The sequence below is a fragment of the Pipistrellus hanaki genome, assembly GCF_964339955.1.
Source record: "Pipistrellus hanaki genome assembly, chromosome: 4".
NCBI classification, from domain to species: Eukaryota; Metazoa; Chordata; class Mammalia; order Chiroptera; family Vespertilionidae; genus Pipistrellus; species Pipistrellus hanaki.
Window position 1 is genome coordinate 89,894,771 of NC_140506.1, and position 19,409 is coordinate 89,914,179.

Genomic DNA, 19,409 nt, shown 5'->3' on the forward strand with positions numbered 1-19,409 from the left:
CTAGTTCCCAAGCTCTCATGTGGCCTAGAGAGGAACAAAGTTGGATACTGCTCTCTTTTACCAACTAGGGTGGATCGCACTGCCAAGGGCCCTACTCACTATACTCCATCCGATGGACTGGGGTTGGGGAGAGGGGAAAGCAGGAGCTGGTGATCAGGTTTCCGCAGCAAACACAAAGACATTCAGGTATAAATGGCATTGCAATGAGCAGTCTTGTACAGAAACCTGCACACAGCTCAATTATTTCCTTAGAGAAAATTCCTGGAATGTTGGTTAAAACTTTTCAAGGGAGAAGGCTCCTGTCTCACACATCCTTTCCAAGAGGCAAGGTATTATCATTCATCATTCCTTCTCTGCAAACTAGGTGAAAAAGATCTCGCTAATTTAATGTGTATTTCTTAGTAAGTTTGATCACTTTTTCTTATTTTCATTAGCCATTTATATTTCTTCTCTATATGATTTTTACAGATGTGTTCAACATGATATTTTGATTTAATCTGGGGGAATTTTGTGACATAAAAAAAAATTTTTTTTACAAGTATTCATGCCCATGGTAACTTTTTAAAAGCAAAACAAAAGGGTATATGGAAGTAAGTTTCCCTCCCTCTGACTCTGAATACCAGAATTCTACAGGTAACTACTGCTACCAGTGTCTGGTATCCTCTCAGCGATCTTATTTACACAGACAAGCAATATGACATTTTCACAAATAAAAAGCGAGTATGAGGGAGATGAAGGCCATGCTTGGATATTGGATTCTTTTCTTCCTTCTTCCAGAACAGACAGTGGGCACTGTGCCAGGAGCTGTGGGTATAAATGGTGACTGAGATACATTCTCTACCTTTGAGAAGATGTGAGATTACAAGATGGTTTGATAAGGATTTCAACAGAGGTACTTACACAGGACAATGGAATGAGTGAATGCGTATTTACTAAGTGTCTGTTACATGCTACTCATTGTGCTACAGTACTTCCTGAATGTCCTCACTTACTTTCCTAATGGCCCTGAAAGGTAGGTACGGTTGTCCAATTTACAGATGATGAAAGACACCCATCCAACCAGGTTTTGTAGCCTGCAGCATGAAGCTTCTTTCCCCAGCAACACCATGAAGAATGAAAGCCAAGGAACAAATGAATTGGTTCATCATTTACTTTTTAAAATATATATTTTATTGATTATTATTTTTTTTTACAGAGAGGAAGGGAGAGGGATAGAGAGTCAGAAACATCAATGAGAGAGAAACATTGATCAGCTGGATGTGCTGCAACCAAGGTACAAGCCCTTGACGGAATCGAACCTGGGACCTTTCAGTCCAAAGGCCAATGCTCTATCCACTGAGCCATCATTAAGCTGGTTCATCGTTTAAAGGCAAGATGCCTTCTCTTGATCATAATTTTCCTGACACACCCAGGAGAACAGCTAAGTTTCCAAAAGCAGTCTTTCCAGGAAGACCTTAAAAATATTTTTCCAGCCGAAACCGGTTTGGCTCAATGGATAGAGCGTCAGCTTGGGGACTGAAAGGTCCCGGGTTCGATTCCGGTCAAGGGCATGTACCTTGGTTGCGGGCATATCCCCAGAAGGGGGTGTGCAAGAGGCAGCTGATCGATGACTCTCTCTCATCGATGTTTCTAACTCTCTATTTCTTTCCCTTCCTCTCTGTACAAAATCAATAATATATCTATCTATCTATCTATATATATATATATAGCATAATACTTAGAAATATATATTTTTTTTTCCAGGGTCTCAGAAACAGATCATGAACAAACCCTTTCATGGCAAGCCCTGGGGGACAGTCAGTTTATTGACCAGCTCGTCAGCTGAGGAAAGCAAAGTTATATATTGGCTAAAATCTAAGCAATTAGTGGCAGAGACTGGGGAAGGAACTCAATTTTAAAATTACAAATCCCTACACCACAGCACCCGTGTCATTAATGTGGAAACTGTGTAGCAGTGGGGCTGTTTCAGTGCTTGGTATCATTAGGCATACTTCTGAAGAAGCAAATGGCCAACTCTACTCCCTGATTCAGGCTCTGAACCTGATCTCAGTTCTGCCGAGTCTTGGGGCACAATGGCCCTAGATCAGCGATTTTCAGCTGCTGTGCTGCAAGAGGAACACTGGTGTGAGCACGGATTTTTAACACATGCAATAACAGACTATTTAGTGAGGGGCACTGACCTCTTTTCCGTTAGACTTTTAAATAAAAAAATGACAACAGCCAATACAATAGCTGTGAATGAATCAAAGTTATAACCTTTTTATTATCAGATCGGCAAAAAATATATTGTGTGTGTGCCAGAATTTTAGTAATTACTTTATGTGTGCCATGAGATGAAAAAGGCTGATAATCGCTGCCCTAGATTAAATCGACTAGCAACCAGGCCTAAGCAGATCTGAATGAACTTTGTCCACACGAAGACAACCCCCTCTGCTACATTCCACTCCGATACATTCCACCTGGTTACATTCCACGTACCCACAGCCCAAGACACAGACTAAGCTCAGGCCAGGACTAGGACCAGCACTCCAGGCTACTCATTCACCTCCCGCGGGCAGGACCCAAGTATTGGGACCACTGCCGGATGGACCTAACTCTCAGTATCGATAATCTTTCAGGTTCCAGAGTCTCCTTGTCTTCTTGCTTGCTTCCTGCCTGAAACATTACAAATCTGGGGAGTCACCCTAAGTTGGCTACATTTCAAGGTGCCATCCTGCACGGAGCTCACCAAGGAGACCCAGGCAGCGGAACCGGAAATACTTGCTTGGAAACCCGGAAAAAACTACATCTCCCAGCATGCCCGGTGAGCCATTGGTCTGGCGTTACTGGTCAACACTGGAAAACTGGCCTGGCACTGATTGGCCGAGTTGTTCAGGTGGTTGGAGCATCTTCCCAGACACCAAGAGGGCGGCAGCTTCCATTCCCGGTCTTGTCGTGTAGGGGAGGCAGCGGATAAATGTTTCTCACACCCATGTTTCTCCCCTCCTTCCTCCCCGCCTGCCTGCCTGTCTGTCTGTCTGTCTCTCCTCCCCCACCCCCACCACCACACACACTTCCTCCAGTCCTCTGTCCTCGGGTAAGGATTTTTTTTTTTTTTTTTTTTTTTTAAGAGAAAACTGGCCCCTCCGTCCTGGCTGGGTTCGCTCAGTGGATAGAGCTTAGGCTTGTTGACCAAGGGTCCCGGTTAGATTCCGGTCAAGGGCAGTACCTGGGTTTCAGGCTCCCCGTGCCCTAGTCAGGGCTGTGCAGGAGGCAACCAATTAATGTGCTTCTCTCACATCGATATTTCTCTGTCTTTCCCTCTCCCCATTCTCTCTAAAAACCAATGGAAAACTACCCTAGCGTGAGAAAACACACACACACACACACACACACACACACACACACACACTGGCCCCTCCATGGTCACACTGGCCAACCACTTCTGGCAGCTTTGGGGAAGTTGGGAAGAATGGGAGCGTGGGAGACACAGTGGCTGGGACGTGTGGTCTCAGATATTAATGGGTCGCATTCTGCTGTTTCTGCCTGGGTAGCGGGAGGTTTTGCAAAATTATTAGTTCCAGAGCAGTAAGTGGAGCCCAGGAGAAAGCCCTTGGGTGCGGTGCGTAAAGGAGCTTTGCAGAGAAATTGGACCTCTCAGGACTAATTTCACCCCTCCCAGTCCTGACCTGAAGTCCCGGAGGAGTCTTGAAAAAGACACTCCCAAACGGTGGTGGTGTCTGCGCTCCCGACAGACAACCGGGTCGCGGGTGAGATCAGGTCCCTTCTCCCAATATTTTAGAAGAAGGTACGCCCTGTGTAACAGAGGTGTTGTTGGTGGGATGGGCTTATCTCCAAATAGCCCTTCACCTAGATGTCTCCCCCTAGGAGAAACGGCTTACCAGATTCTTGCTTTCAGAATCACCACCTGGGAGCAGGCCACATTGGAGTAGGCTATAACAGAGTACCTCAAAGTGTCTTTCTGAAATGCTGCCCAAATTACAGATTTCCAGGCTTCATTACACACCTGTTGAATAAACACAAGCAAAACTTTTACGTTGCCTGCCTGTGTGGCTCAGTGGTTGAGCTTCACTGATGAACGGTTGAATTTCTGGTCAGAGCACATGCCCTGGTTGCAGGCTAGATCTCCTGTAGGAGGCATCCAATGGATGATACTCTCTCATCATTGATGTTTCTACCTCTCTCTCCCTACCCCTTCCTCTCTACAATAAATAAATGCAAAACATGCAAAATATTTTATTTTGGACTCAGAGCTTGCAAACCACCAGAAGAGCTACACAGGAGAGGAACCTTTTAAATGTATCACATATGGCCCCTGGCCAGTGTCACTCAGTAGTTAGAGAGTCAATCCATGAACTGAAGGGTGCCGGGTTTGATTCCCAGTAATGGGCATGTTCCTGGGTTGCAGGTTCCATCCCTGGCCAGGTTGGGGTGTGTTCCGGGGTCAACCAATCAATGTGTTTCTCTGACATCGATGTTACTCTTTCACATAGAGGTTTCTTTCTCTCCCTCCCCTTACCCTTCCTTACACTCTCTAAAAATCAATGGAGCCCTAGCTGGTTTGGCTCAGTGGATAGAGCATCAGCCTGTGGATGCTCCATCCCAGGTTCCATTCTAGTCAAGGGTCAAGGGCACATGCCTGGGTTGTGGGCTTAATCCCCAGTGGGGGGCGTGCAGGAGGCAGCCGGTCAAATGATTCTCATCATTGATGTTTTTCTCTCTCTTTCTCTCTCCCTCTCCCTTCCTCTCTGAAATCAATAAAAAATATTTTTTAAAGTCAATAGAAAAAATATCCTCAGGTGAGGATTAACAATAAATAAATAAATGTACCATGTGTAGGAAATTTTTCAGGTTAAATTGCATCTCATTATTCATCAGCAAACCTATAAAAAAATCATGTAAATATAGCAAATTTTCATTATTGCTTGTGCTTCTCAATATCTATACTGAAAATTGAGAAATGATTACCCTATTTGTCCCAGGCATCGGACTAAGCATTGTATACACATTCCATGTAATATATCATTTAATTTTTACCACAACCTTCATCTAGGCACTATGATTTCTATTTCACAATCAAGGAAATATAAACAATGTCACAGCTGGTGAATGAAGCCAGGATCCTAACTCAGTAACTCAATTACTGTTCAAATTCCATTTGTATGAGCTGGAGCACGACACAAACTTTTTTAAATTTAGTTTTCATTAAAGTAAAGGTTATTGCTATAGTTCTTTTAATTTTGCTTACATGGTTTTTAAGGAAGTTTTAGAAGGAAGATATTTATTTTTATTTTTTTACTTTTTGCCCATTCTGCAGACATTACATCTAGGAAAGTAAAAACGATTGTTTAGTGAGCATGCTAGATACTTTCCATATATTACATAATTTAATCTTCAGAATAAATCTATATAATAGTTATTCTTAAAGGAGTTGGGTTTAAAAGTTTTATTTAGAGCTTTGTTGCAATAGGTAATGAATAATCTACTCACATCTCCCCATTTAACATAGAAAAGTTAAAACTAAAAACAAGTGACACTTTGCAGTAAATGCTGTTTTAAGTTTTTGATTCCTGAGATTTCATATAATTAAGTGGTATTGTTTTTTTCTTTTTAAATTTTTTTAAATTAATTTCAGAGAGGAAGGGAGAGAGAGGGAGATGGAAACATCAATGGAGAGAATCATTGATTGGCTGCCTCCTGCACACTGGGGATCCAGCCCACAACCCTGGGGCATGTGCCCTGACTGAGAATCGAACAGTGACCTCATACTTCATAGGTCAACACTCAACCACTGAGCACTGGCCAGGCAAGTGGTATTGTTTTGATAAGTCATACAACCTGAGACTACAGATTTTGCTCAAAGTAATCTGCCAATTTAACACATGTGTGCAAAGTAGGTTATAGTTTGTCTGAAGAGTCTGTTTTGAATTATTCATTAAACTTATTTCTATAGCATTTCAGTAGGAAAGTGTCTACTTTGACCATCTGTTTAAAAAGTAACTGAATGTCTTCATTAGAAATGTGTGTATGCATTCATCTGTTTTAATTTTGTAGCCTGAGAGAGCTATTGAGCTGATAACAGTATGACCGTTATCCATCTTTTCAGGCCCATCGGACTACAGGTGATTTGACTTTTATTTATTTATTTATTTATTTACTTACTTACTTATGTTACTTACTTACTAGAGGCCCAGTACATAAAATTTGTGCATGAGTGCATTCCCTAGGCCTGGCTGCATGATTGAAGTGGGAGTGTCTGGCGTGGAAGGGCAGGTCATAGCTGACCTCTGGGTCCTGGGCAGCACCTGGGCCCTTGGGCCCCGGGCCCCACCCCCCCCCCCCTCCACCTGAGTCATGGTGCTGGAGTCCCCGCACGGAGATACAGTGAGTGCGGCCAGAATCTGTGGGCAGGGGTGCAGCGTGGGCCTCTGGGCCGCCCAGCAGGGCTGCACAGAAGCCAGGCAGCTCGCTCTCTTCCAGCTGGCCTCGCAGACCAGTTTTGCTGTAGGCTGGCCTTGCCTGAGCCAGCGTTGCCCACTGGTCCACACTTCCAGTAATATCTCCACCAGACCCCTGACAGCCACCCTGAGGGGGGACCAGGCCTCTTAAGGAATGAGGCATTTATGCTCCATGGAGCCTTTGCCTTTGCTAGGGTACTCATGCTGAGAGACATAACTCAGATTTCCTTATTTAAACCTTAAGTTGAAGAAACAGATTTGAAAGGGGAACTAGAGCCAGGGTTAGATCTAGGTCTGTCCAAAGCCAAAGTTCATTCATACTTGGTGCATGGTATGAATGTTTGTGTGCCCCCAACCCTGCCACAATTCATATGTTGAAATCCTAACCCCCAAGGATGATGATATTAGGAGGCAGGAATCTTTTAGACATACTTAGTTCTTGGTGGCGGGGAGGTGGGAGAGATCCTCTCATGAATGGGACTCTTTTAAACTGTAGTTGTTTTTTTTTTGGTTTTTTTTTTTTTAATAAATTTTTATTGTTCATATTTTTACAAATGTTCCTTCCCCCCCACCACCATTGCTCTCCTCCACCAGGTTCCCACCCCACCCTCTGCCCTTTCGCCACTCCCCATTGTCCTCATCCATAGGTGCACAGTTTATGTTCAGTCTCTTCCCACATCCCCCTCTCCCCTTTTCCCCAAGAATCGTCAGTTCACTCCCATACCTCTGATTCTATTATATTTAACAGTTAATATTGTTCATCAGATTTTTTTTTATTTCCTTTGTTTTTAGATTCACTTGTTGATAGTTACATATTTGTTCATAATTTTTATCTTGATTTACTTTCTCTTCTGAAAGAACCCCCTTCAGCAATTCATATAATTCTGGTTTGGTGGTAATGAACTCCTTTAGCTTTTTTTTATTAGTGAAGCTCTTTATCTGACCTTCAATTCTGAGTGATAGCTTTGCTGGATAGATTATCTTTGGCTGTAGGTTCTTACTATTTGTCACCTTGAATATTTCTTGCCATTCCCGTCTGGCCTGCATGGTTTCTGTTGAAAAATCAGCTGACAATCGTATAGGTGCTCCTTTATAGGTAACTACCTTCTTTGCTCTTGCTTCTTTTAATATTCTCTCTTTGTCTTTTGCTCTTGGGATTTTAATTATGATTTGTCTTGGTGTGGTCCTCTTTGGATTCCTTTTGTTTGGAGTTCTGTGCGCTTCCTGGACTTGTAAGTCTAATTCTTTCACCAAGTGGGGGAAGTTTTCTGTCACTATTTCTTTCAGTATGTTTTCAATATCTTGCTCTCTCTCATCTTCTGGGACCCCCATAATTCTGATGTTGGTTCGCTTGAAGTTGTCCCAGAGGTTTCTTACATTATCATCAATTTTCTGGATTCTCTTGCCTTCTAGCTTCTGCGGAGGAGTGTCTTCTGGCTCTTTATGTTCCAACTCTTTGACTTGATTCTTGCGATCTTCTATTCTGTTTTTAGGACTCTGTATAATATTTTTTATTTCAGACAATGTATTCTTTATTTCTTGTTGATCCCTTATCATTTCTTGTTGATTCCTTATTAATTCTAGTTGATCCCTTTTCATATCCTCGTAGGTCTTATCGATCTTTTCTAGGAAATTCTTGAAAAACCTTATAAGCATAGATTTGAACTCTATATCCAGTAGTTTTTTGTCCTCCATTTCTTTCGTTTGTAGTCTATTTTGTCTCGGCATTTTCGAAGCTTCCCTGATGGGGCGGGGTTTCAGGGTGGAGCCTACAGCTTTGGCTTCCGTCAGCCCCGCCCTATGCGGCTCCTGAGTCTCAGGGTCCTTCAGTACTCGTTGCAAGTGCCTCTGAGAGAAAGGTGCCCTCGATTTTCGCCTGCTACTAAACAGTCTAGGCTCTCCGCCAATGAGCCCAGAACTGGGGTTCAGTTCAGTTGGAAGTGGAGTTGGAGGTGGTGTTCAGAGCAGTCTGGAACCCCTGTCTCCTTCCCGCTAGGCAATCCCGCGGCACAGCCAACCGTCTTTTCTCTGCGCACAATGTGCGCGCCTCCGGGACTTCCTTTCGCCGCTCCCCTGGGGTTCCGCCTTACAGCCCAGCTTCCTCTGTTTGAGTCTCGTCCCCGGGGTCTGGCCTAGAACTGGGGTTCAGAGCAGTCGGAACTGGGGCCCAGCATAGTCGGAGCTTTTATCTCCTTCCTGCTAGGGAACGCTAGCCAGGCACTCAGCTGCCCCTCCTCTCCGGCTCCATCCTCTCTGCGCGTGCTGCTTGTCTCCGTACCTTAGGCTTTTACAGCTCCTCCACTCTTCCTTCTGTTTTTTTCCTTGCTTCTCGTTGTAGAATTTCCAGTCAGTCGACTTTCCTGTAGTTCTGGGTAATGTCCATTTTATATTTTAGTTATATTTTATTGAAATTGTTGTGTGCGGCTGCGGCTAGGTGTTTACCTGTGCAGCCATCTTGGATTCTCAGTAATGTACTTTGAAGAGGATAGAGCATCGGCCTAAGGAGTGAAGGGTCCCAGGTTTGATTTCGGTCAAGCGCACATGCCTCAGTTGCAGATTCAGTCCCTGGTCTGGGGCGTGAACGCGTGCAGAAAGTGGCCAGTCTCTCCCATCATTGATGTTTCTCTCTCTCTCTCTCCCTTTCCCGTCCTCTCTGGAATCAATAAAAAGTATTTTTTTAAAATGTTAAAAACAAAAAAGATGGAGGAAGGGACCACAAGCCAAGGAATACAAGCAGCCACTAGAAACTAAAAAACACAAGGAAACAAGATTCACCTCTCAGAGACCCCAGAAGGATTCAGGGCTACTTACACCTTGATTTCAGCTCAACACAACTGATTTTGGACTTCTGACCTCTGGAACTCTGAAATGTTTGTGCTGTTCATCCATAAGAAATACAGATATAAGTAAGATTAAGAAAGTTAAGAAACACAATGAAATTGGCATGGAAAAAGGAGGTGGGGAGGTAGGAACAGAATGAGGAACCAACGAGGCCCTGACCAGTGAGAGGCAGCAGACTAGAGTACCTGAGGTATGGTCTAGGCCAGCAGTTGCTAACCTTTCAAACCTCATGGACCACCAGTGGTCCACAAACCATCAGTTAGCGACCACTACTCCAAAGGTTTCCTTAAACTAGTGTTCACCAACCTTTCAGACCTCACTGACCACCAGTGATCCACGGACCACCAGGGACGACCACTGGTCTAGGCCTAATAATGAAGATGAATTTTAATATCTAACCTAAAGTATTTGTTGGGAAAGGGACTGTGGATTAGAATCTAAAGGGTCACCAAGCATGATGAAGGCCACTGGGCTTCCATTAAGTCCACTTCTGCCCCAAAGACAAAAGGTTTCATCTACTGCATTCAACAGATTGTCACTAGAATCTCTGATTTAGACAGAAATGGGCCCCGAGGAGCCCCTGGCTCTTCAATTACTGACACTTATTTCTCTATTTCTCCTGGTGGCATATGTGCTAAGTCCAACAGCTAAAATGGTGGTACAACAGGTTCTTGCTCTTAAAGACCCTTTATCTTGTATGATACAGTTCCCCAACCCTGGAACTATTTACATTTTGGATCAGATAATTCTGTTGGGGCCATCCTGTGCACTGTTGGATGTTTAGCCGTACGCTTGGTCTCTACCCACTAGGGGCCAGGAGCTATCCCTCCTTCCTCAACAATGTTTCCACACATTGCCAAACCTCCTCTTGGGGGCAAAATGTACTCCAGTTTGAGCACCACTGGTGAGCAGAGTGATACAGAGAATGACATGCCATTAAGTCTAAGTATGCTTAGAACTTGTCAGAGAAGGATTTGCAGAGCAGGCAACTCTTGTGAAGTGAGAGAGGATGGAAGGGGGGCATGTTGCAGGCTCTAAAGGCAAATGAAACTGTATACAAATATCTGGAAGGCAGGAATGTAAGTGTGTGCACTTGACCCTTTGCTGTAAGGAAGAATGACAGCACAAGCCACAGTCCTGAGGTGACTGGCAGAGGCTTTAGGATACTGATGCTTTAGGAAGAATGCTACCTACCAGTTTTCTGTTTGAGAGTGCACCCATCGACCAAAAGTTTCCTCTCAACTGGGGGATCAGCTGGCTTGCCCAGGGTAACTAAAAACTGTATAATAATTGCATTTTAATTTCCACTATGAGAGAATAAAGGAATGGGATTAGGTAATCTCTCAGGCATAGTTCCAGGACTTTAACATCTTAAATAAGTATATTTTGTCATTTTTAGAAACCTCATTTTGGCTTAATTACATATATAATTAACCCATTTCAATAATTCTCAGTAAACATATTGAAATAATCCAGTTTTAGAACATTTTCATTTTCCCAATTATTCTGTTATTCCTAAAGCTACTGGCAAGAGAGGAAGGAGAGTCGTAAGGATTCCCTTTGACATCTGCTTAGTGATCGACATCCACTACTTGCTCCTGATTATAGCTTTTCCCTATCCCTTGGACAGGATTGAAGCAGCTGTGTAGATTTTCTTTTCCTAAATCAAGGGTGCTTTGATATAAAAAGATCCCTCAATATGTGTGTGTGGTAAGAGCATGGAAACCCTCTCCTCAAACAAGTATGTTCATATTCTCCCTTCATGTGTCCTTTGTTATGAACAGCCAGGAATTACAGAAAGAATACTAGGGTGTTTATATTCCAATGAACTTTTTGCTTTAAAATTCTTGTGCATCACCCATCTTTATTAAAGAAGTGTGTACATGAAAAAGATTGCCTGGTATAACAGCAAACGTATAACTATATATAGAATATACCTTTGAGGATAAATAAAGCAGTGCAGAAAAGATTTAACATGGGACAGGAACACCTGTAGGATCATCCTGATGCTCCTTCAGTAGTTATGCCCCACTCTCCAGCAGAGACCCTAGTTCCCTTTCAACCAATGCTCAAACCTGCCATTTCTTTACCCTGTCACCATGCAGGGTCATGTCCCCAACAGCTTCTTCTGAGATCCCTCACCAGAGAAATGTACACTATCATTCTCCAGGGACCTCTTGCGTTCCTTGTAAGTCCCGCAGACAGTCTTTATAATTTATATATAAATAAGGGAAAGGAGAAACACAAATACCTTCCTTCTGAACAAATTGGCCAAAGCTTTGCTGTCAGTCCCCATGGTGAAGTCTGTGATGCTGGTGAAGGTTTGAACTCTGGCGAAAGCTTTTCCCACACTGGCCACACTGGTATGGCTTCTCTCCAGTGTGGATCCGCTGGTGCAGTTTCAGAGTTGATTGCCGCCCAAAACAGTTGCCACATTCTCCACAGGTATAGGGTCTCTCCCCTGTGTGGACTCGCTTGTGCCTTTTCAGCTCTGAATTCCAGGTGAAGCTTTTCCCACAGTCATCGCATTTGTAAGGTTTCTTCACTGAGTGGGTCATCTGGTGACTAAGATGTTGTAAATGACTGCTCCGGCTTCTTTTACTTCCTTTACTTTTCTTCAGCTCTCTCAGTAGATGGTTTTTTAGGGGGCTACTCATATATTCCAGTTCCCTGTAATGTCTCTGGAAGTGAGTGAATGGCTTTTGAGCATTTGGGGGGCTGACTTGCCTTCGTGACAACCAGGATTCACTCATATTTGCCCCTCTTGGTTCAGGACTCTGCAGACAATTCCCTTTGAGTCTGCTGGGTGACACTGCACATGGCTTTGCTCCTTTAGCCCCTTCCTGTTGTGGATTCTCCTTGTTCTCACTTTTCATTCTGGGGGCCTCTATAATTAGAAAGATCTGTTTCATATTTTGGGCTTCAAAGAAAGAACCTTAGCAAAAGAATTATGAAATATACTGTAAGGTTTCTCAATCTGTGGCCCTCTACTGGCAACCTGCATTAGACTCAACTGGGGCACTTAGCAAACAAGCAGACTGCTGTGTCAGAATCTTTGGGGGGTGGTACCTGGAAATTTATGTTAAAGTTAGGAACCAACTTTAGGAAAGGAGAAATAGGGAAAATAAAACCCAAAGGCCTGAGTATCTACTAAGGAATAAAAGGAAAAAAGAGAGTTGGAATTTCAACTTTGCAATTTCACTCTCTCTTCATGGACATTGAATAACCACCACTTTCTCTTCAAATAATGGTAAATCCAATGAATGTGGATTTCCTTTTCTTATAAAATTGACAGCATTTGTGTTTGGAACCTGGAATATGGGTTAGATATGCATCCTATTCACAGAATCTACCGAACTTCTAACAGGATTGAGAATGAGGATGGAAATTAGCTGGAATAGCCTCTGGGCTAGTCAGAGGATCCAGAGCTGTGTTATCCCATAGAATTCTTGACATGTAGGCAATATGTGTGTTTGTGCATGTGTGCAAGTGCTATTCAATACAGCAGCCACTAGCCACATGCAGCTACTGAGTACATGAAATGTGACTAGTATGACTGAAAAACTGGATTTTATACTTTTAATTAATTTAAATAAGCAGCCCATGCAATTATAATCAATTGCTCTTTAACAAAGTTGACAAAACAATTCAATGGGGAAAGAATAGTCTTTTCAATAAATGGTACTGGGCCGAAACTGGTTTGGCTCAGTGGACAGAGCATCAGCCTGTGGACTTAAGGGTCCCGGGTTCGATTCCAGTCAAGGGCATGTACCCTGGTTGCGGGCACATCCCCAGTAGGGAGTGTGCAGGAGGCAGCTGATTGATGTTTCTAACTCTCTATCCCTCTCCCTTCCTCTCTCTAAAAAATCAATAAAATATATTAAAATAAATAAATAAATAAATAAATGGTACTGGGACAACTGGATTTCCAGATGCAAAAGAAGGAAGTTGGATCCCCACCTCATAACATATATAAAAATTAACTTAAAATGGATCAAAAACCTAAATGTAGGAACTAAACCAATCTCTCTAAATAAAACATAGAGCCAAAACCGGTTTGGCTCAGTGGATAGAGCATCGGCCTGTGGACTGAAAGGTCCCAGGTTCGATTCCGGTCAAGGGCATGTATCTTGGTTGTGGGCACATCCCCAGTGGAGGGTGTGCAGGAGGCAGCTGGTCGGTGATTCTCTCTCATCGATGTTTCTAACTCTCTATCCCTCTCTCTTCCTCTCTGTAAAAAATGAATAAAATATATTTTAAAAAATAAAAAGAAAACATAGATGTAAATCCTTATGCCTTCAAATTAGGCAATGGTAATTTATATAAGTGACCAAACCACAAACAGATATAGAAAAACAAAAACAAAAACAGATAAACTGGACTAAATTAAAATAAAAAACATTTATGCTTCAAAGAATACTACCAAGAAAATAAAAAAGATCCCTGGCCAGTGTGCTTAGTACTTAGAGCATCAGGCCAAGCACTGAAGAATCACAGGTTCAACTCCTAATCAAGGGCACCTACTTGGGTTGTAGGTTCCATCCCCAGCCCTGGTCAGGGCTTGAGTGGGAGGCAACCAATCAATGTGTTTCTCTCGCATCAATGTCTCTCTCTCTCTCTTCAATGTCTCTCTCTCTCTCTCTCTCTCTCTCTCTCTCTCTCTCTCTCTCTCTCTCCCCCCCCCCCCCTTCCATTCTCTCTAAAAATCAACAGAGAAAACGATCCTCAGGTGAGGATTAACAACAAAAAGTAAGAAGTAAAAAGACAACCCACAGAATAGGAAAAACACTTGCAAACTCTATATTAGGTTCTAGTATCCAGAATATGTAAAGATCTCTTTCAACAATAAAAAGATTAACTCAATTTAAAAATGAGCAAAGGATCTGAACAGACATGTCTCCAAAGAATATATAAGTGGCCAATAAACATATGGACAGATGCTCACTTCATTAGTTATTAGGGAAATAACTCAAAACATCCACGAGATACCACTTCCCACCTAATAGGATGGCTGTTACAAAAAAGACAACAGTACAAATGTTAGCAAGGATGTAAAGAAAGTGGAATCCCCATAGACTGTTAGTGGGAATGTAAAATTGAACAGCCTCTTTAGAAAACAGTCTGGTATTTCCTCCAAAAGCTAAACATAGTTACCATATCACCCAGTAATTCCACTCCAAACCAAGAGCAATGAAAACATGTTCACTTGTAAACAAATATTCACAGTAGCATTATTCATAATACCCAAAAGTGGAAACCCACATGTCCCATCAACTGATAAACAAAATTTCCATTAATATAATACCATTTAGCCTTAAAAAGGAATAAAGTACTGACACATGCTACAATATGGATTAACCTTGAAAATATGTTAAGTGAAAGAAGCCAATCACAAAAAAGCACATTTTACATGATGCTGGACAATGAAATGTCCAGAATAGGTAAATCTAGAGACAGAAAGTAGACAGTGGTTGTTAGGGATTAGAAAGGGAGGGATTGAGAGTGACTGCTAATAGGTATGGGTTTCTTTTTTGAGGTTATGAAAATATTCAGAAATTAGTGGTGATGTTTGCACAACTGTGTAATTATACTAAAAGACAATGTAATTATATTAAAATTCACACTCTAAAAGGGTGAATTTTATAATATGTGAATAATATTTCAATAAATAACATCTACATAGTTGCATGTGGCTAGTGGCAACTATATTGCACAGTGCAGCTCTGAAGGAAGACGCTGTTGGATCTTAGGAATGAGAAGCATGAGAATATACAAATGAAGGAAGATAGTACACACAGCCAGGTGCCTCTGCTGAGCCAGGGGAAGGGAGTGTGTGTGGTCCACTTTATTCAGGTCTACGAAGGCCATAGATTATGGGGCAGGACCTCAGCCACAGTCACAATGATTTCTATTGGATGCCCCAGTTCTTCTCCATTCTTGAGTTCTGAGAATAATCAAATCAAAGTATTCCACTGACTGTAGCAAATCTGAAGGTATCAAGGCTCTAGTTTTCTTGTAACTCTCTAACTTGCTGACTGTAACCTCTATTTACTTCACCAAGACTGGCTAATGTCAATGTCACTGCCATTCAGTTTTAGCAGTCACAGGGCTGGGTGGCGTAGGGCTGGGGAGTTATACTGGCATTGTACCAGAGATAGGTAAGGAAGTGGACACAGAAGTTTAAAGCACAGAAAATGTATTGGAGAAGGAGGCAGAAAATAATATGGAGTGGGCTTTTTCTCTAGGCCCCTTCTAAATAATAGTATAGGACCATTTTAAGTGATAAAACTTAGCTTGCATGGAAGCTCATCAGTGGTAATATTTGGATCTGTCTATGCTATATAGGAAGCTCTAAAAGGGACAGAAAAGCACTAGAACAGTCCTATTATGTACTGCATTGTCCAATAGTCATTAACAGAAAATAAAAACATAATTCTTATGTATAGTATCACTACTATTTTTTAAAAAAATATATTTTTGTTGATTTCAGAGAGGAAGGGAGAAGGAGAGAGTAATAGAAACATCAATGATGAGAGAGAATCATTGACTGGCTGCCTCCTGCATGCCCCCCACTGGGGATCAAGCCTGTAACCCGGGCATGTGCCCTGTCTGGAAACTGAACTGTGACCTTCTGGTTCATAGGTTGATGTTCAACCTTTGAGCAACACCGGCTGGGCATATCACTACCATTCTAATTAGTGAAATTTTTTCAGGCATAAAGATCTACTATTACACATAACATTTTAAAAAAATATCATCATCTCATCTATGGCTTTTCAGAACCATGAATGCTTTGATGGAGATGAAGACTGTTGAGAGGGAGAGAGGAGGCACAGAGCATTTACCTGTCCCAGCCAATTTGGTGGCTGGCTCCAGAAGGAGTGGGGATTTTTCCCACTGATGGGGGCTAAACTGGTCCAGAAGTCCTGCCTGGAAAGGCTCCTCCAAACAGTTCTCCCTAGGGTATCTCCTAGGAGTTTGCAGTTGAAAGTCTGGCAGTTCCTGTTCTCCAAGCTGAGATCCAGTTCTCTCCAAGAGCACTTTCTGCCCCTGCATACAAACAGCCACCTAGGAACAAGCCCCATGCATTAGAGGGCAGCCAGAGGACTGACTCAGGCAGCTTGACTTCTCACTGCTCTAATGACCCTTTACCCTGGGAATTCCTGACAATGGACTGAAGGTCAACTTAGATAGAGACTGCTGAATCTCTCAAAGAAAACACAGGGAAGGACATCGGGAATGACCAGAATGAGGCTGCTTCAAATCAGTCAATACTTCTTGAGTGGAGAACTCTAAAGCTTGGGCCTTGCTCAAGACCTGGAATCAAAGTCATTAAAGAGCAGGCACAGACAACAGGGTCAGTCATGACAATGGTTCAGCAGATTCCCACCCTGTGCCCACCTGCCTCCCAACTGCTAAAAACAGGCTCTGTAGAATTGGGAAGCAGTGTAGTAAGGGCTATTAAAAGCCATCTTTACCTAATAAATAGTTCTGCTCAAGGCTCTCAGAGGACTGCCCCACTCCTGTTCCCTAACCGCTTCCATTCCCCAAAGCAAATGGTTGTTTGCTTCCTGCTGAGGCTCTTGGTCTGACTTTGAGGGTGAAGGTTGAAAGGAATACTAGCCAACTGAGCTGTGACTTCCTGATCTAAAGGAAATATGCAAGACACTTGACTGGAAGGAGGTTCAATGAAGTTACTCATAAACCAAAGTCCTACCCAACAGGATTACGCTGTCTGCTAAGAATCCTGATTGTAGGAAACCTTCAAAAGGAATGGAGGGGAGATCTGTCAGCAAAGATTCGATGACCTTACTGATCCTCCACTTTGTCATGGAAGGGCCCCTGGGTGGGTTTTCTGAAAACCTGGTACATCTGGGGGTACGGGAATGTTTCCAAAACAGAGGCCAGAAAACATGTTGGAAGCCAACCTGGTCCATTCCTGGGCTCTAATTAGAGAGAGCCCAAAAACCAAACACTATCCAGATGGGGGCGGGGAGAATCCTGTGGACCAATAGAGAAGACCCGCCTTACCCATTGCTTTGGTCTCTTGGCTCCTCTGTGAAAATCTTCCACCAGAGTCACCATCTCCTTGCTGCTCATTGGACATCGATGCCTGACCTGAGCCTGGATCTCGGGGGGCAGGATGTTCAGGAACTGCTCCAGCACAAGCAGCTCCAAGATCTGCTCTTTGGTGTGCACCTCGGGCTGCAGCCACTGCCGGCAAAGCTGTCGGAGCTGGGAGAGTGCTTCTTGGGGTCCAGACACCTCTTGATAACAAAGCCGTCTAAAGCTCTGGCGACAGGCTTCGGGATTGGGGCCGTCTTTTTGCAGAACCGCCCCCCGCTTCTCTTCTAGCTTTGTTATGACATGTCTCTCTGGCTTGGAAGAAGCCTGAATGTGGGACTGACCACTCAAAGTTATTTCCATCTTAGCTGCCATTTTGGGGCTCAGGAGACAGCTTTCTTCTCCTCGTAAACAGCTCAAGCCTGAGGGATCATAACCCTGGAGAAGTCTTCCTAAATACCAGAAGCGAAGTTCTTCTGAAGATGTTGAGGACAGGATGCAGACAGGCCCTTCTTATTCACTGGCCTTGACTCCAAACTCCTGAAGACAACACAGTCCCTGGGAGTGGAAAGAGTCTGTCTTTCCGATAGTTTCTAGAACTATCCTGTGAAGGAGAAAAGTCAGAAAGTCCTCAAAGGAAACTGTAGGGGAATTACTGCTTTTATTTCACCGATGAGCGCACGAAGTCTCAGAAGAAGAAATGCGCAACAAGACCTAGGAGAAGTTCAAGTTGTCAGACAGCCGCCACCAGCTGCCTGTGTTCTGGTTGGGCAGACTCCGGCCTCTCACCGCGGGGTGGTGCCAGCAGACCGCGGCGCCCGCCGGGGCTGGGAGTTAGCGGAGGCCTCGGAGACAGGGTGGCCGCTCGTTCCAAGGGTCCGAAGGCCCAGCCGTTCCGGCCTCCGAAAGAGCCCGGCTCGGGCTCCGCGCCTCAGCTAGCCCCGGGCCTGACGAAGCTCCGGCGCTCCTGGCGCGGTTCAGCTTGGTGTCCGCGTATCAGCCCGGGCTGGCCCGGGGAAAGCAGCGCCGCCGACTGGCTGCACCCCGCGCCCACCGGCGGCGGACTCACCTCACTGAGTAACGGGAGCCAGGGCGGGGGCGGGGCAGAGCCTCTGGCCGCAGACACGCCCACAGTGCGGAGGAACCACGCTACGGGAGAGCCCCCTTCCTCGCAGCGGGATTGGATCTTCTAGGGCATGTTCTCCTGCCTATTGGCTGGTATATCTGTCGATGCTGACGAATAACGGCGTCCAGCCGTCGTAGTGCACACTGGGAGTTGTAGTCCGGTGGCACGACCCGAGAGACCCGCGAGCGTTCGCCCAGGGCAGTTAACGCCCCGCTGGAGACCTGACGTCGGCCGGCGGCTTTGAAGAGGAGGGTGCGGACGTCAGGTGAGTGCTCCGCTTGCTCCTGGCTGGGGGCCCGGGGAGTGCCCGCAGCTGGGCACCCTGTCGGCCTGGGTACCTTTTGCCTCTCAAGTCGTTTCAGAGCGGTGGAGCCAGGCCGGGGCACCTCTCGCATGCCCGGTGGTCACCTTCCTAAGTCTTGGTGCCCTGGGTGCAGCTGAGAGGACCAGGCCGGGTTCCCATCTCTGTGCCCGCGCCCTGACTCCTCCTGGCCGGTGGCCGTGACCTCCGTCTCCCTGCAGCGCGAGCCTGCGGATGTTTTCCCACTCCACGCCAGCCACAGTGCAGAACCGCTTTAGCAGCAGGTGCTCTAGGGGCTCTTAGTGCATCCTTGACAAGTGAGAGTGAATCAGTCCGTCCCCATTCTCACCCTACTTTCTGCTGAGTGGATCATCGCCAGAGGGAAACAGGTTTTTGAGAGACCAGAATTTTAAAATTTATATGAATGATGTCAGCATGTGAGGGGAGTGCCAGCTCCGCCTTCTGCATGAAATTAGAATAGCATTTGTTAAATTATTCTTTCAGATAAAGTACGAAAATGTGTTAGACAAGGAGGTGGGGGTTGGGGGGACAGGGACGGATGGCTGCAGGTTCTAGTCCCAGCCTTGCTGCTGAGGAGATATGATACTCCATTTATTTA

General features: G+C 44.5%; 2 protein-coding genes across 3 annotated transcripts in view; both read right to left on the reverse strand.

The window, feature by feature from the left end:
• Positions 1 to 11,152: 11,152 nt before the first annotated feature.
• Positions 11,153 to 18,491, reverse strand: ZNF174 (zinc finger protein 174). 2 transcript variants are annotated; one of them, XM_084882416.1, is made up of 3 exons: positions 17,331 to 18,491; positions 16,145 to 16,367; positions 11,153 to 12,186 (listed from the first exon to the last, which is right to left on the reverse strand). In XM_084882416.1, the coding sequence occupies exons 1-3, from the start codon at positions 17,736 to 17,738 to the stop codon at positions 11,585 to 11,587; spliced, it is 1,233 nt and encodes a 410-aa protein (XP_084738542.1). In that variant the 5' UTR covers positions 17,739 to 18,491; the 3' UTR covers positions 11,153 to 11,584. The 2 variants fall into 2 exon arrangements, with proteins under 2 accessions (XP_084738542.1, XP_084738543.1); XM_084882417.1 differs by lacking the exon at positions 11,153 to 12,186 and adding an exon at positions 12,331 to 12,368 and having other exon boundaries at positions 17,331 to 17,741.
• A 714-nt stretch (positions 18,492 to 19,205) lies between these two features.
• The window catches only part of LOC311621904 (zinc finger protein 75D-like), a 31,077-nt gene continuing 30,873 nt past the window's right edge, over positions 19,206 to 19,409 (reverse strand). Inside the window, exon 6 of the mRNA XM_084882448.1 lies at positions 19,206 to 19,252. Within this exon, the coding sequence (XP_084738574.1) occupies positions 19,221 to 19,252 (32 nt within the window). The 3' untranslated portion in view covers positions 19,206 to 19,220. The remainder of the gene's footprint in view (positions 19,253 to 19,409) is intronic.